The sequence below is a fragment of the Lemur catta genome, chromosome 1 (assembly GCF_020740605.2).
Source record: "Lemur catta isolate mLemCat1 chromosome 1, mLemCat1.pri, whole genome shotgun sequence".
NCBI classification, from domain to species: Eukaryota; Metazoa; Chordata; class Mammalia; order Primates; family Lemuridae; genus Lemur; species Lemur catta.
This window is the reverse complement of record NC_059128.1, coordinates 24,601,617-24,616,468: the sequence shown is the minus strand read 5'-3', so window position 1 is coordinate 24,616,468 and position 14,852 is coordinate 24,601,617. Positions and strand designations below refer to the sequence as shown.

The window sequence follows — 14,852 nt, the reverse complement described above, 5'->3', positions numbered from 1 at the left end:
CAGGATGACTCAAGATTTCATGACACTGCTTAGGACAGCGTGTAATTTAAAACTTATGAGTTCTTTTTTTCTGGAATTTTCTATTTAATATCTTTGGACTGCAGCTGACTGTGGGTAACTAAAGCCTCGGATAAGGGGAGACTACTGTATAGATAAGTCGAGAGCGTGTGAGAAGATACCCAGTCACAGGCAAAGGATCAGTGGGAGGTGAGGTATGAGAGGATTCTAAGGTGACTTGTCTGGCTGTACCATATATTAATGTTGGGCAACTGTGTGGAGAAAGTGTGATTGAATTGGTGGTATAGATTTTTGAAATTTGGAAAGTTTGGAAGAGAAAGTGTATGCCTCCTGTGGCAGACATTGGGGATCCACTGAAAGCTCTTAAAGTTGAGGAATAACATGATTGAAACAGTCTTCTATCTACATTTTCATGTCCTTTGTGTAGCTCCTATTCATTTGACCTATGTGTAAACTTTTTGGTAAACAAATCTTTCGATCTTATTTTCTGAATTTAGTATTTCACCTATTATTAATCCAAGAAATGCTACCTTTTCTTTTTCTATTTTCTAAATTAAGTCCTCTTTTTCTTTATTTTATTGTATTCTATTTGCTGCTACTCTAGTATTTTATCATTTTAATTTGAGCAACTGTGTCTTCCTTTGCCACTTTAGAAATAGTATATAAGCAACCTGTCACTTCTATGCTTCCTTCATGGCTTTATTTCTATTTTCATCTTGAACTAAGCTTAAGAAATAACCAGTTTCCGTCTTTATTTTTCAGGTCCTACCTCGAGCACAAAACCTCTATGAACTATATGCTGGCAACACGCCTCTTCCAGGACAGGTGGGGATTTGCTAAACTTAGAAATTTAGGACTAGATCATAAGATTAGGAGACAGTACATGCAGAAGAAGGAAAGAGGCTTCATAAAAATCTTCATGTAAAATCTCTGATAGAAAAGTCCTCCAGAAAATATGAAATATTGCCTCGTTTTCCCAGAATTTATCATTAGCTCTCAGCACTTTATAACATTTTCAAAAACTAAAAATTAAACCATAAAGATCTGTGAGCAATCTTCACAGATGCCCTAAATTTTATTCTTCTAGGAAGGCTCTTAGTGCCTTTATACTTTAGCTGCAATTTTAACAGACATGATTATCTGTTTTTCTAGACCAGAAGAGATTAGAACTATCAGATTAGAAAAAGTGGAGGGGAGGTAATTCACAAAATACACTGAGATTTGTAAAAAATGACAACTGATAATCTCAATGCAAGGGAAAATGGGGGGAAATGATGGAAAACAGACATTGGCATTTAAATAGCACAGCAGTCACAGACTGCTTAGTCTCACGTACTTTTGTATGTGAGACCTGTGACCTAACCACGTTGCAGTACAGTTCCTTAATTGATTGTTAAAATAAGGCACCGTAGTTATTTAGAGGAACTTATTCTGAGAATACATAAGCTTTTTTTTGAAGGATTCTTAAAATTGATACCCAGATTTCAGCCATTTCTTGTAATGTCATGATCTATTATTATAAATAATGGGATTTACAATTTCTGTCTGTAAATATGTAGTAATTAACATTGTTTAAGTAATCACATTGTGTAGCTTCTAATCCCCTTCTCTGAAAACTTTTGGAAAGTTTCTTTATCTTTAGAGTTGAGATACGTTGCCAGGATGTGTTCTGCTATGTCATTTTTCATTATTTTAGTTTTGCAGTGGGTAAGTCCTTTCAGTCTAAACATGTAAGTCTTTCAACTGTGGAAATGTTCCATTTATTCTTTCTTTTCTCTCCTTGTGGAACTCATATTAGATAAATTTTGGCTATATCCTCCACATTTCCTTACTGTTTTCATACTTTTGATCTCATGTCTTAGCTTTAAATTCTTGGAGATTTCTTGAATTTTGTCTTCTAAAACTCTAAATTGGTCTTCAGCCTTGTCTATTTTGTTATTTATTACCAGCACAGGAGAGGGTTGCTTGATTTACATTTTTTTTTTTTTTTTTTTTTTGAGACAGAACCTCACTCTGTTGCCTGGGCTAGAGTGCTCTGGCATTAGCCTTGCTTGCAGCAACCTCAAACTCCTGGGCTCAAGTGATCCTCCTGCCTCAGCCTCCTGAGTAGCACGCCACCACGCCCAGCTATTTTTTTCTGTTTTTAATAGAGACAGGGTCTTGCTCTTGCTCAGGCTGGTCTCAAACGCCTGACCTCCAGTGATCCTCCTGCCTTAGACTCCCAGAGCGCTAGGATCACAGGCTTGAGCCACTGCGCCCGGCCTCATTTGCTTTTTTATTTTGGCAAGCGTGATTTTAATATCCAAGAACTGGTTTTACTTTTTGATTAGTTTTCATATTTTATGGATGTAATGTCTCTTCAAATCTCTTTGACTATGTTGATTAGTTTGTTTAAAGTTCCTTTATGTTTTTTTTGCATTATTTTAATTCTTCTGTATTAGTTCTATTTGTTCATCTTATTCTTTCTAGTTTTTACTGTAATATATCTGCAAATATTTGGTGATCTTGGATTATCCAGTCATATTTAGTAGTAATGGACTATTTGCTTAAAATAGGTAGTTTGCATGGGTTTTTTAACAGGTTGTATAGGTCTGTCTCTGAACTGACATGGATTCTGTGCTCGAGGCTGGATCTTTCCATACTTGGGTTTTCTGTGAGGGGGAAGGTGGGCAGAGCAGACAATCTGGAGTCTACCACACTAGCCAAAATTATGAAGCATTCACGTAGGAGTAGCATGACAATAAAAAATTTGAGATATAATAATATATGTGCTTCTTTATTAGCACATTAAATAACAAGACCCAGCAGTAGGTCTAATAACTACCATAATTTTCAAAGAATGATAAGTACTGACAGTATTTTGAGATACTTGTGACAGTTCTAAAGTAATATGAAAAAAAGATGCTATATCTTTTGGTAATGAAGTAATACTAATCCATTATGTGGATGGTTTCCTACATTTATGTGGAAGAAATGCAGGATTTCAATTAGAGAATGTAATTTTTTTCCCCTATCCAAGTTAGTGTACTCCCTGCATTCTTTTTTCAGGCCCAGTTAACAACCGTTGTTTATAAAGCATTCTAAAATCTTTGATTTAAAAAAACCATAAATTTCCCTGTTTAGCATGAAAGGCTCTCATGATCTATTCTTACCTACCTTTTTAGCCTAATCTCCACTTTTCCACACCAACCCATGGCCAATCAGACCATATCTACTTACTCTTTTATACCTCCTTGTCCTTAACAAACTCCTCTTTCTTTGGAATGGACTTCAGTTCATCCCTAAATTCTTATAACTATGTTCTTCCTCCTCTGACCTAGACTAGGAGGTACTCTCAGCCCTTCTTTTATCCCTTAGTCTGATTTAGACTCCTAGGTTATATTATAACTGCCTGTTTACTAACTTGTACCTTACAAGTTGGCTTTTAAGAGTAGGTATTTTGTTTTGCTTATCTTTGTCAGTATCAAGAATCTACCACATGGTAGGCACATACAAACACATGTATTGAAGAAATGAAATTATGTTTGTTGCAAGTCTTAATAGCTTCCAGTAAATTTGTTCTCTTCAATCTGAATTGATATTTTCCACTTGAAAATCCAATTGTGTTATTGTCAGAACCACTTTCAAACTAATTCTATACTCATTTCATTTGTTTTAGGTTAATTTTTTCTACTTTCTCTACCCTCTCAATTCCTCCCCTGTCTACCCATTCTGCCCTGGCAAACAGTATCTTACTTACTGTCTTAACACTATGGCAGTAGTTATAATGCTGGGTGCATATTAGTAACACCTGGAGATCTTGTAAATCATATTTATGCCCTGGTCACCTCTCCCCCCCCCCCAAGAGTGAAGTATTGGTACTTATTAAAAGCTGCCCAGGTGATTGTAATGTGAAGCCATGATTGCAGATTGCTGGAGAAAACTATTATCTGGGTGAAAAAGTTAAAATCATCTTGAGACTTTCTGATGATAATGTGACAATATCAGGGCATTAGATTGGTAGAAGACATGGGAAAGGAAAGACAGGACATCTTGGGGAAGACTTTACCTTTTCACTTGATTTTTTTTTTTATAGCTACAATCTACATGGCACTTGTCTCTTTATAAAAAACCAATAGCAACGGTTACATGTTATGTAATTCTGTTTACATAACATGTAACATATTTGAAATGACAAAATTTTAGAGTGGAAAACAGATTAATGAGGCAGAGGATAGGTAGGAGGCGTGTGTGGTTATGAAGGGGCATCGAGGAGGATACTTGGGGGGGAGGGTGACATAATTACTTAGTATCTTATCTGCAGTAGTGGATACATGAACCTACACAGGTGATAAAATTGTACTGATCCAAATAAACACATACACAAATTAGTACAAGTAGAACTGGGGAAATAAAAAAAAAAGGTGTTAAGTGAAAGGAAATTGAATGATGAGAGTGTTTTAAAAGGAAAACAAAAGCCTATTTAAACATAAGTAGCGCTTGATTCCTGTGGTTAGAGCCCAACCCTAGTATAGAGGCAATGGGGAACATCTTTTTTATAGAGATTTTTTTAAATTGTGGAAAATCTATTTCTGATGAGCATACTTTTTTAAAAAATTTTATTTCAGAGTATTGCTGGAGTACAAACATTTTGGTTACATAATTTGCTTTCGTACAGTTTGAGTCAAAGTTGTAAGTGTGCCCATCACCCGGATAGTGTACATTGTACCCATGAGGTGTGAATTTACTCATCCTCTCTTCCCCCCTCCCACCTGCTTGATTTCTGATGAGTTTTATTTCCATATATGCATCCTTTTTGAACTCCATAAGAATTGAGCTTGGTTTTCTTTCCTAAAACAGTTCAATGAAAGTAGAAAGAACAATGGAGGCTCTGACTTAAGCCCTAGGTTAAAATGTAAACCTGTTAAGCTCTGACATTGGCAGGTCACTGAATTATCTTATCACCCTCCTTTATATAAATGGAGCTAGTAATAACCTTCTTTAAATGGTGATTGTGAGGAATAAGTGTAATCTACTTTGTAAATAGATAGATAAATGCAAATAATTATTATAATTTTTCTCCAAAATTTATTTGTCCTTTCCCTTTTGTTTTTTATTGATCCTCCCTCCAACTCACAGCACCCTACTTTTCTCTGAGAATGTTCTCAATTTATCTGCTTTTCCCCAAAGATGCCCTTCCTGGCCAAGTTCCATGTTGAATCTCTGTAATGAAAATTTCAGGAGTGCATGTATGTGTGAATTCAAGAGAGACTATTTGAATAGCATTCTCTAACCCGGTTGTCCTTTCTACTTCTGTAGGGGAAACCCAAGAAGAAGCTTATTGACAGGAAGAACACGGTAACTGAATTTTAAAAGTTGAGAAATTCTTTCCATGTGCATAATATGTGACCATGCACAAACTAAGTATAATACTTTATATAACCATTTTCAGTTTGGCTCAGCTTGAATAGTAACATAAAAAATGTTTCCTGCTAAAAAAGTATTCTGTGGCCACTTTTTACAAACTAAGTTTGAGATTTACTTTATTATAACTAGAGATACATCATTTCAACTAATAATAATAGTATTCTTGTTTGGCTGTGTGAGAGAGAGCAGAGTATTAATGAGATTTCAAGACTATTATCATGTTAGATTCAAATAAGAGTTTGTGTTTTGGCCTTGGCATACCTGAGGCATACAACTCTGTGCCATATGGGACTGAGCAGAACCTGCCTCCAGTTTGCCACAGAACTGGAAGTGTGCAAAATACCCGTGGCTTTTTATCTAGGCAGAGAAGAGAAAGGTCTTAGAGGAAGGACTATGATGGCTTTGGTTCACTGAAGGCTGCAATCACAACAAATACCTTGAACCTACACACACACCTTCTGGTTAGAGAAAGTTTGAATATTACATATATCTACTTTGTGCTATACCTATTTAATAAGCAATAGGATAACAATAGGAAAGAACCCTCCTATATCTAAGTTTTGTTTTGCATTTAGGAGTTAAGGTAGGCTGGGTGCGTTGGCTAGCACCTGTAATCCTAGCACTTTTGGAGGTCGAGGAGGGAGGATTGCTTGAGCTCAGGAGTTCGAGACCAGCTTGAGCAAGAGACTCCATCTCTACTAAAAATAGAAAAATTAGCCAGGCGTCCTGGTATGTGTCTATAGTCCCAGCTACTCGGGAGGCTGAGGCAGAAGGATAACTTGAGCCCAGGAGTTGGAGGTCACAGTGGGCTATAATGATGTCATTGCACTCTACCCAGGGTGACAAAGAGAGACTTATCTCCCCAAAATAAAAGAAAAGAAAAGAGTTAAGATAAACTTGATTTCTCATCCAAGCCTTTTAAAGCATAAATCTAATTTTTCTTTAAAGAAGGAACACATTATGATTGCTGCCATTTAATTAAGGGAAAACAGATCAAGTTTGTAGCTTGTTTCCAAATGAAAGTCACATCTAGTTTATAATTTTCTCCAGTTTTTAGTCAAGTAATATGCTTCCTAGAGTATACTGCTTCCTACAGTATACAATTTGGAAATTGGAAAAGAAAAGAAAAATATCTTAAAAATAGGAATATATAAAGATCAGTCAGTGGGTTCTGCCCTTTATTTTTTGGTACTCATTTTATATGGCCATCAATAGGGGATTTTTGGTGTTGTGGAGGTGTAAGCAAATGAAAGTTGGCATATGATAGACCATATGCTGGAGCATGAAACACATCTTAATATATTTAAAAGGATCAAAATGATACAGAATATATTCTTTGACCACAATGGAATTTGATATCAATACCTATAGGACACCCTCAAGTATTAGGGAATTAAACAATATGTTTCTAAATAATCCATGGGTCAAGGAGGAAATGACAAAGGAAATAGAAACTAAATATGAATATAACATGCAAGTGTACAACATCAAATGCTGCTAAAGTAGTGCTTTGGAGGAAATTTATAGCTTTAAATGCTTATATTAGAAACTGAGGACTAAAATTACTGATCTTTTATCCATTTTAAGAAACTAGAAAAAACAGAATAACCCAAAGTAAGTAGAAGAGAAGAAATGATGAATGGCAGAAAACAAATAAATAAAAGACAAACAATAAAATTAACAAAATCCAAAATTTATTTATTGGTAAGCTAGCAGAATTGATATTATTTTAGGTAGACTGATCTAGAAAAAAGAGAAAACACTAATAATCAATATCAGATAGAAAAGAAAGGATATAGCTATAGATCCTACAGACATAAAACAGATACTAAGGAGGAGAAAGGATTTTAAGGGAATATTATTAACAACCTAATTCCATTACTTTGACAACTTAGATGAAATGACCAAACCCCTTGAGGGGAGTGATATTTACCAGACTGATAGCAGCTGAAATAGAAATTTTGAAGAGCCCTATGTCTATTAAGAAAATTGAACTTGTAATCAAAAACCTCCTACAAAGAAATTTCAGGTTCACTGGTTTCACCGGTGAATTCTATCAAGCATATGAGGAAGAATAACATCAATGTTGCATAAACTCTTTCAAAAATATAGGAAGGGACACTTCTCAGTTCTTCTTATGATGCCAGCATAACTATGATACCAAAACCTGATAAAGACATTAAAAAAGAAGGAAATTATAGGCTAATATGATTCATGAACATAGACACAAAATCCCTTAAAAGAATATTAGCAAATCTAATCAAGCCACCAGTAAATAAGAAGTGTAATACATATGACTGGGATTTTCTCCAGTAATGCAGGTTTGGCTTAAGATTTCAAAATTAGTCAATATAATTCACCATGTTAATTAAAGGAGAAAACCTAGATGATCATTTCATTAGATACCAAAAAAAAAAAAAAAGGCATCTGATGAAATTTAACACATATTTTTAGGAAAAACTCTTAGCCAATCAGGAATAGAAGGGACCTTCTTCAATCTGATAATTGCCTTATATTAAAAATCTATTGCTTTCATCATATTTGTTAAAATATTGAAGGATTTTCCTCTATGATTAGTAATAAGGAAAGATGTCTACTCATGCTACTTTTATTCATACTGTACTTTAATTCCTAGGCAGCGTAATAAAGGGGGAGGGGGAAGAAATCATATAGATTGGAAAGGCAGAAGTAAAGTGTCTTTGTTTTTGGTAGACACGATCAGGTTAGTAGAAAATCGTAAGGTGTCTGCAGAATAACTACAAGAACATAAAAGTGCATTTAGCAAGGTCTTAGGATACAAGATCAAAATACTAGAATCTATTGCATTTTAATATATGATCAGTACATAATTAGAAAATGAAATTTAAAATCCATTTACAGTAGCATTTGAAAATATGAAATACTTAGGCATAAATTTAACAAAACATGTTCAATACCTATACACTAAAAGCTATTAAATACTACTTAAAGAGATTAAAGCAGAACTAAATAAATGGAGAGACATACTATGCTCATTGATTGGTAGAATTAATATTTTTAAAATATCCATTCTCCTAAAATTGATCTAAAGATTCAGTGCTTGGGACTTGGATCAGAGTGGTGAAAAAAATAAAAATAAAAATAAAGATCCAGTGCAATCTAAATCATTATCTAGTAGATTCCTTTGTGGAAACTGACCAACTTAAAAAAACTTTATATGGAAATGCAAAGGACTTAGAGTATCCAAAGTCATCTTGAAAACCACTTAGGGTACCTGACTTAATACTGAAATTCTGCAGTAATCAAGACTTTGGCAAATTGATCAATGAAACAGAATAGTGAGCCCAGAAATAAGACCACACTGATATGGCTATTTGATTTTCAGCAAAAGGTTCTATGTAATCCAATGGGGAAAGGAAACTCTTTTTAACAAACAGAGCTGAAACAACTGGATATCATATTTAAAAGCAAAGAACCCCCCCAACCCATATCTCCCACAGAAATTAGAGATGATTCATATACATAAGCACAAAAGCTATTACTGTAAAACTTCTTGAGGAAAACACAGAATATCTTTGTACCTTTGGGCTTGGCACAGAAAGTAGTAAACAAAAATAATAAGTTAGATTTCTTTAAGATTAAAAATGTTATAAGATACAATTAGGAAAATGATTTGGCAAGCTGTAAACTGAAGTTATTCATCAAACGTATATGACAAAGGATTTGAATCTAGAAAATATACAACTCAATAATAAAAAGACAACCCAGTTACAAAAGGATAAACTATTTGAACAGACACTTCAAAAGGAAGATATATGAATAGCTGATACACTCATGGAAGATGTACTTAACCACATTAGTTAGCAGGGAATTACAAATTAAAGCCATATTATAGCACTAAACATCTAGCAGAATAGCTAATATTAGACTGCAATACCAAATGTTGGTGACGATGTGGAGCTCACAGAATTCTGATAAATTGTTGGCAAAATAAACTGGTACAAGCACATTAGAAAAAGAGTTTGGCAGTTTGTTAGAAAGCTTAGCAACTTCCACTTTGAGATCTTTACCCAGAAGAAATGAAAAACATCATCACAAAATGACTTGTACAAATGTGTTCATAGTATCTTTATTCATAACTCCTCCAAAGCAAGAAATAATCTAGGTGTCCAAGAACAAGGGAGCAGATAAACTGGACTATTCAGAAAATGGCCTACTACTCAGCAATAAAAATAGATGAATACTGATGCACACACATGAATGAATCTCAAAACCGTGATGAATGAAAAAAGCCTTACACGAAAGAGCTCATAGTGTATGGTTTAATTTTTATGAAGTTCTAGAACAGGCAAAACTAATACATGATGAAAATTCAGAACAGTGATTGCCTTTAGAGTACTAGGAAGGGATTGACTAGGAAGGGGCATGAGAACTTTCTGAGGTGATAGTAATGTTAGAGTTTGGGTTATATAGCTCTAGGTGTTTGTCAAAACTTATTAAATGGACATTTGATATTTGGGTATTTCACCGTGTGTGATCTTTATCACACCAAAAAAATCTATAAAACAAATACTGAACTCTACATAGTAATGATATGCATGTTGAAATGTTTAGGAGCAGATTGCACTGATATCTGTCTGTAACTTTGAAATGCTATAAAAATTAGATGCATTGATGGATGGATAGAGGAATGTATGGTTGGATATGTAGGTGGTGAAACAAATACAGTAAAATGTTAATTATAGAAACTAGGTGGTGGGTAAGTATATGGATGTTCACTGTACAATTCTTTAAACTTTTCTGTTTTAAATATTAATATTTTCATAGTAAAATGTTGGAAAAATACAATAAAATGCATGTAGTTAAAAGGTATTACAACTTATTTATAGGAAATTCAATTGCTTATTAATTAACCTATATTTTTAAGTCAGCTATATGCTGGGAAGTCTCAGAAGCATCACAGATACAGAGATCAGCAAGACAAGCATGGTCCTTGCCCTTATAGAACTTGTAATTCTTGTTTATCAGATTCACACTTTGCCCAGAATTCCCTGTCCTCCATCTCTTATACTATTTAGGATTTATCTGTTTATCCAGAACAGATAAACGATGAAGTATGTTAGTTCACAGTTATTTAAAAATATTTCTAGAGAAGTAGCTTCTCCATATCTCTGAGCTTTTAGGATTCATGCTTTCAGAAGCTTTTTATTGAGTTTTTATTGATAATTTTCCCAAAAGAAACCTCTTTTTTTCCTAAAGAATAAAATTCTTGGCAGTGTACGCAGAAACACTCTTGTTTATATAATGAACATGAGCATAAACTCTGGGCTTTAATTTATTAGGGTATCCAGTTAACTTCCACTCAATGACCCAAAATATTAAGCTGTCTGAAATCACATTAAGTTTTTAAAAGATATGTCCTTAGAGGAAAATTTGTGTGTTTATAGGATAGAGATGTCAATATTAAGCTATGCCCATGTTTGCCTGTACAATTATCAAATTTAACCAACTTGGCCAGTTATTATTAAACAAATGGTTTAAATGATTCTATTTTTCTATCATATTTGTATTTTTTTATTATTTAATTGGTTAGATATTTTCATAGCTGTGGAGGGGGTTAGTCTCTGGGATTTTGGTAAGATAGGTTTGAACTATTTTTGAAAGTTCATTAATTAGCTTCCCATTTCTGCTCCCAGTGTCAAAACCTTCCTGTCCTTGGCTCAATGCCCAGCTCTGGAGAGAAGACCTCCAAAAGATTTGCTATCCATTCTGTCTACCCAGAAAGTCCTAAATAGACCAAACGACACAACCTTTCTATCGTACTCAGAGACTGAAAACTCCCAGAGGAGTTAGGATGATTCCTTGACATCAGAGGGAACTCACTTTTGAGTTCTAGAGGGAGATCAGAGCCAGCCAGTTAAAGTTTGAGTTCTGAGTATACAGAGTTGGCTGCATGCTTTCAGACACTGATGGGGATACATCTTTTCTGACCTCATGACTCAAAGCCCTCTCTCTTTTTGGTGATTTGGTTATGTCTGTTTGTCCTGTACTGCCTAGTCCTTGTTTGGACTGGGCCTGATATCTGTGACATCCCTAATTCAGGGTTTCTTTTACTTTAATGCCTAATGTAGCTGCTGCCAGCCCCTTTTACCCATCCCATTTCTCACCCATGGCCTGATTAAATTTGGCCTTGTCCTATATCTGCTCCCTTCCCTTGTCTGTGCCTCTGACTCTAACTCCTGACCTGCACTCAACACCTGGAGAGTCCCTGCCACCTCTCCCCACCTCCTCCTATAGCCAGGCACTTTCCCTGTGAGTCTCAGTTAGCTCAGTGCTACCAGCCATATTCACAGGTTATCAGCCATTTTCCCCCTAATCTCAACCTCGGCTAAATCTATATCTATTAGATTTTGTATACATTTAAAAGAATGATTTATGTAATGCTGAGTAAGTCATAACGAATAGCAATAAAACAAACACCTTTGCCACCACTCAGCTTAAGAATTAAAATGTCCTTTTTAACATGTAAGGTATTGGGTAGCACTTTATAATTCCTATAGCAAAGGAATAGTATCACTGAATACTTAAAGATTATCTTCAGATATGTACTTTTTTCAGAACATTTAACAAATTCAGATAGGCCATTAATGAGGTTTTAATGTAGATTCCAGTATTCCCCTTTATCTGTGACGCCTTTTAGAATTCACTAGAGTTACCATGCCCAGTCCGTCATAAATACAGAATTCTGTTAAGCTTACCCTTAGAATAAAGTAGAGAACTTTCCAAAAGCTGTAGCTACCATATTGTTTTTCCCCTAGAATGACTGCTGATGGAGCACCAGAATTGAAGGTAGAGAGTATGAATTCCAAGGCCAAGCTGCATGCTGCTCTTTATGAGAGGAAGCTCCTGTCTCTGGAGGTGCGAAAACGTAGACGACGGACTGGCAGATTGAGGGCAATGAGGCCAAAGTACCCAGGTACCTGCTGGTGAGCTTTCACCAAACTCCATTATCTGGGTTTTGCCAGACTTAGTTAACCAGCTGCTTACTCAGTATTTAATGAGTCAGAACCTTCCTAAGGTTCACATACCTTTTTTTTTTATATATAATCCTTTTTTCTGAAACTTAATTTCAAAAGGATAATAAGTTTTTAAGTCTTCCATTCTATAATATTTGTATTGAAGACTATCTGAAGCACACACATTTTGGCTTTTACTCTTATTCCAGCATCATACAAATACCTGATACTTTGGAAATATTAGCATGAGTTTAATGGAACCTTGAGCATTACTGTTCAGGTTTTATACAATTAGTTAAGTCCAGTTCATTCTTTGCCATTGCTGAATGGCATACCTATTTTAGGCAAAGTAGAATTTCTTTCTCTGCAGCTTCTCCCATGTTGCAGGACTATTTGTAATTGATAGACTGACTTTTTTCCCTTTTTCTCCCTTTTTTGTGGAGCACCTATCTCAGGTAACATGTTAGACACTGGCATTTCATTGGTGAATAAAAAATATATGGTCTCTGTTCTCATAGAACTTATAAGGCAGCAAAGAAGGATAATGAATAACATAGGACAGGAAGATAAGCCCTGCTCTCTGTACCTCCATGAAGTGTGCTTTTCTAAAATCCTCTAACACACTGTAGAAATTACTCAACCAAGGATTTTTTTTGTTTGTTTTATTTTTTTTTTTTTTGCCTTAAGTTGGGAGAGAGCCATTGGTATGACAGAAATAACAAATTTAATGAAGATCCTTAATAGGTTCTTAGAATATATGATTAAAGAGTGACATGTGGTTGCCGTTAATTTTGTATCGTGTTTGTTGTTTGATTTAGAAATGGGTTTTTACTAAAAAGATAAAAGGAAGGTTTTGGGAGAGAGGAAAATTTAATCCTTTTTTCAGCAACATTAGTGATTCTTCGCATTTAGTGATTACCCAACAAGCTGAAATGAATGTTAAAACTGAGACAGAGAGTGACGAAGAGGAAGAAGTTGCATTAGACGATGAAGAACAGGAAGCTTCCCAGGAGGAGTCTGCAGGGTCTCTTGGAGAAAATCAAGCCAAATATACACCCTCATTGACTGTTATGGTAGAAAATTCACCCAAAGAAGATTCCTTGAAAATTCCTGAATGGAATAATAAAGATGAACAATGCTGCAAAACTGGAACTCAGGAGCCAGAGCCTAAATTTAACCTGATGCAGATTCTGCAAGATAATGGAAATCTTAGGTATGTACCTTTTGTAATTATAATAGTAAAACTAATAGCTAACGTGTACTGTGTACTAGGTACTGTTTTAATGGCTTTATAGTCATTTTTCATTTAATATTTACAGAAGTCTTATGAAATAATGACTATGATTACACATGGTATTAAGGAAACTGAGTCTTAGAGAAATTAAGTAACTTGTTCAAGATAGACCCTACAGTACAAACCCAGGTTTCCTTGTCTCCACGAATATTTATTGGGTGTTGTATGAGTCACTAAGAGGACAAGGTGTCTGGGACAAGGAGCTCAACTAGCTCATGATTCAGTGTGGGAGACACTTAAAAAGCTGGGGCTATGACCCAGTATGAACAAATTGATTGGTCTGGCTTGGGAGGGCTAGAAAGGCACTATGGAAGAGGCAAAATTTGAATCAGGCGTTGACTGATGAGTAGGATTTCAGGAAGTTTGGGAGGTGACAGGTAAGCATGGGAGTGCTAGATAGAGGAAACAAAGGCCCAGAAGTGTGATAGCACAGTCATTAATTCAGCCCCTCAGCAGGTTTTTATTGAGCACTTGCACTCTGCCAGGAATTGTGCTAAGCCATGTTGTGTTACTATGGGGACTAAGACAGGATCCTGGAGCTTACAGTCTGGTGGAGAAGACTGATAGTAAACAAAGAAAGAAGGTCATTTCAGGCAGTGAAAGATGCTATGGGGACAATAAGACAGTGTAATATTAGAATGTTAATAGAGTAGAGGGTTACTTAGAACTTAGAATGAGGTGATCAGGCATGAAGGCCTTTGAGGTGAGTCCTGAATGATGAGGAGTCAGTTGTGTGAATATTTAGGTTGTGGAATACTCCCAGAAGAACAGCAAGTACAAAGGCCCTGAAATTGTAGTGAGCTTGTTGTGTTTATGAAATACAGACTAGAGTAGTAGAATTACATGGAGAGAAGAGCATGGTAAGAAATGAGACTAAAAAATTTTGGATGTTGGTAGATTGTGAAGGGCCTTAAGAAGAGCCTGGGCTTTACTTTCTAGATTTTTTTTTTTTTAAGAGATAGGGTCTTGCTCTATTGCCTGGGCTAGAATGCAGTGGCATCATCATAGCTCACTGCAGCCTCCAACGCCTGGACTCAAGTGATCCTTCTGCCTCAGCCTCTCAAGTAGCACATCCAGCTAATTTAAAAAAAAAAAAAATTATAGAGACAAAAGTTCTCGCTGTATTGCTCAGGCTGATC

The 14,852-nt window shown here is 35.4% G+C and overlaps 1 protein-coding gene across 14 annotated transcripts in view; it reads left to right on the top strand.

Annotated features, from left to right (window-relative positions):
- The window catches only part of TTLL5 (tubulin tyrosine ligase like 5), a 271,668-nt gene that overhangs the window by 93,418 nt on the left and 163,398 nt on the right, over nucleotides 1-14,852 (top strand). For 10 of the 14 annotated variants that reach the window (XM_045563424.1, XM_045563393.1, XM_045563334.1 and 7 more), the window contains 4 exons: nucleotides 781-843; nucleotides 5,317-5,355; nucleotides 12,222-12,379; nucleotides 13,332-13,632. In XM_045563424.1, the coding sequence (XP_045419380.1) occupies nucleotides 781-843; nucleotides 5,317-5,355; nucleotides 12,222-12,379; nucleotides 13,332-13,632 (561 nt within the window). The remainder of the gene's footprint in view (nucleotides 1-780; nucleotides 844-5,316; nucleotides 5,356-12,221; nucleotides 12,380-13,331; nucleotides 13,633-14,852) is intronic. The other 4 variants (XM_045563414.1, XM_045563384.1, XM_045563377.1 and 1 more) reach the window with 2 other exon arrangements.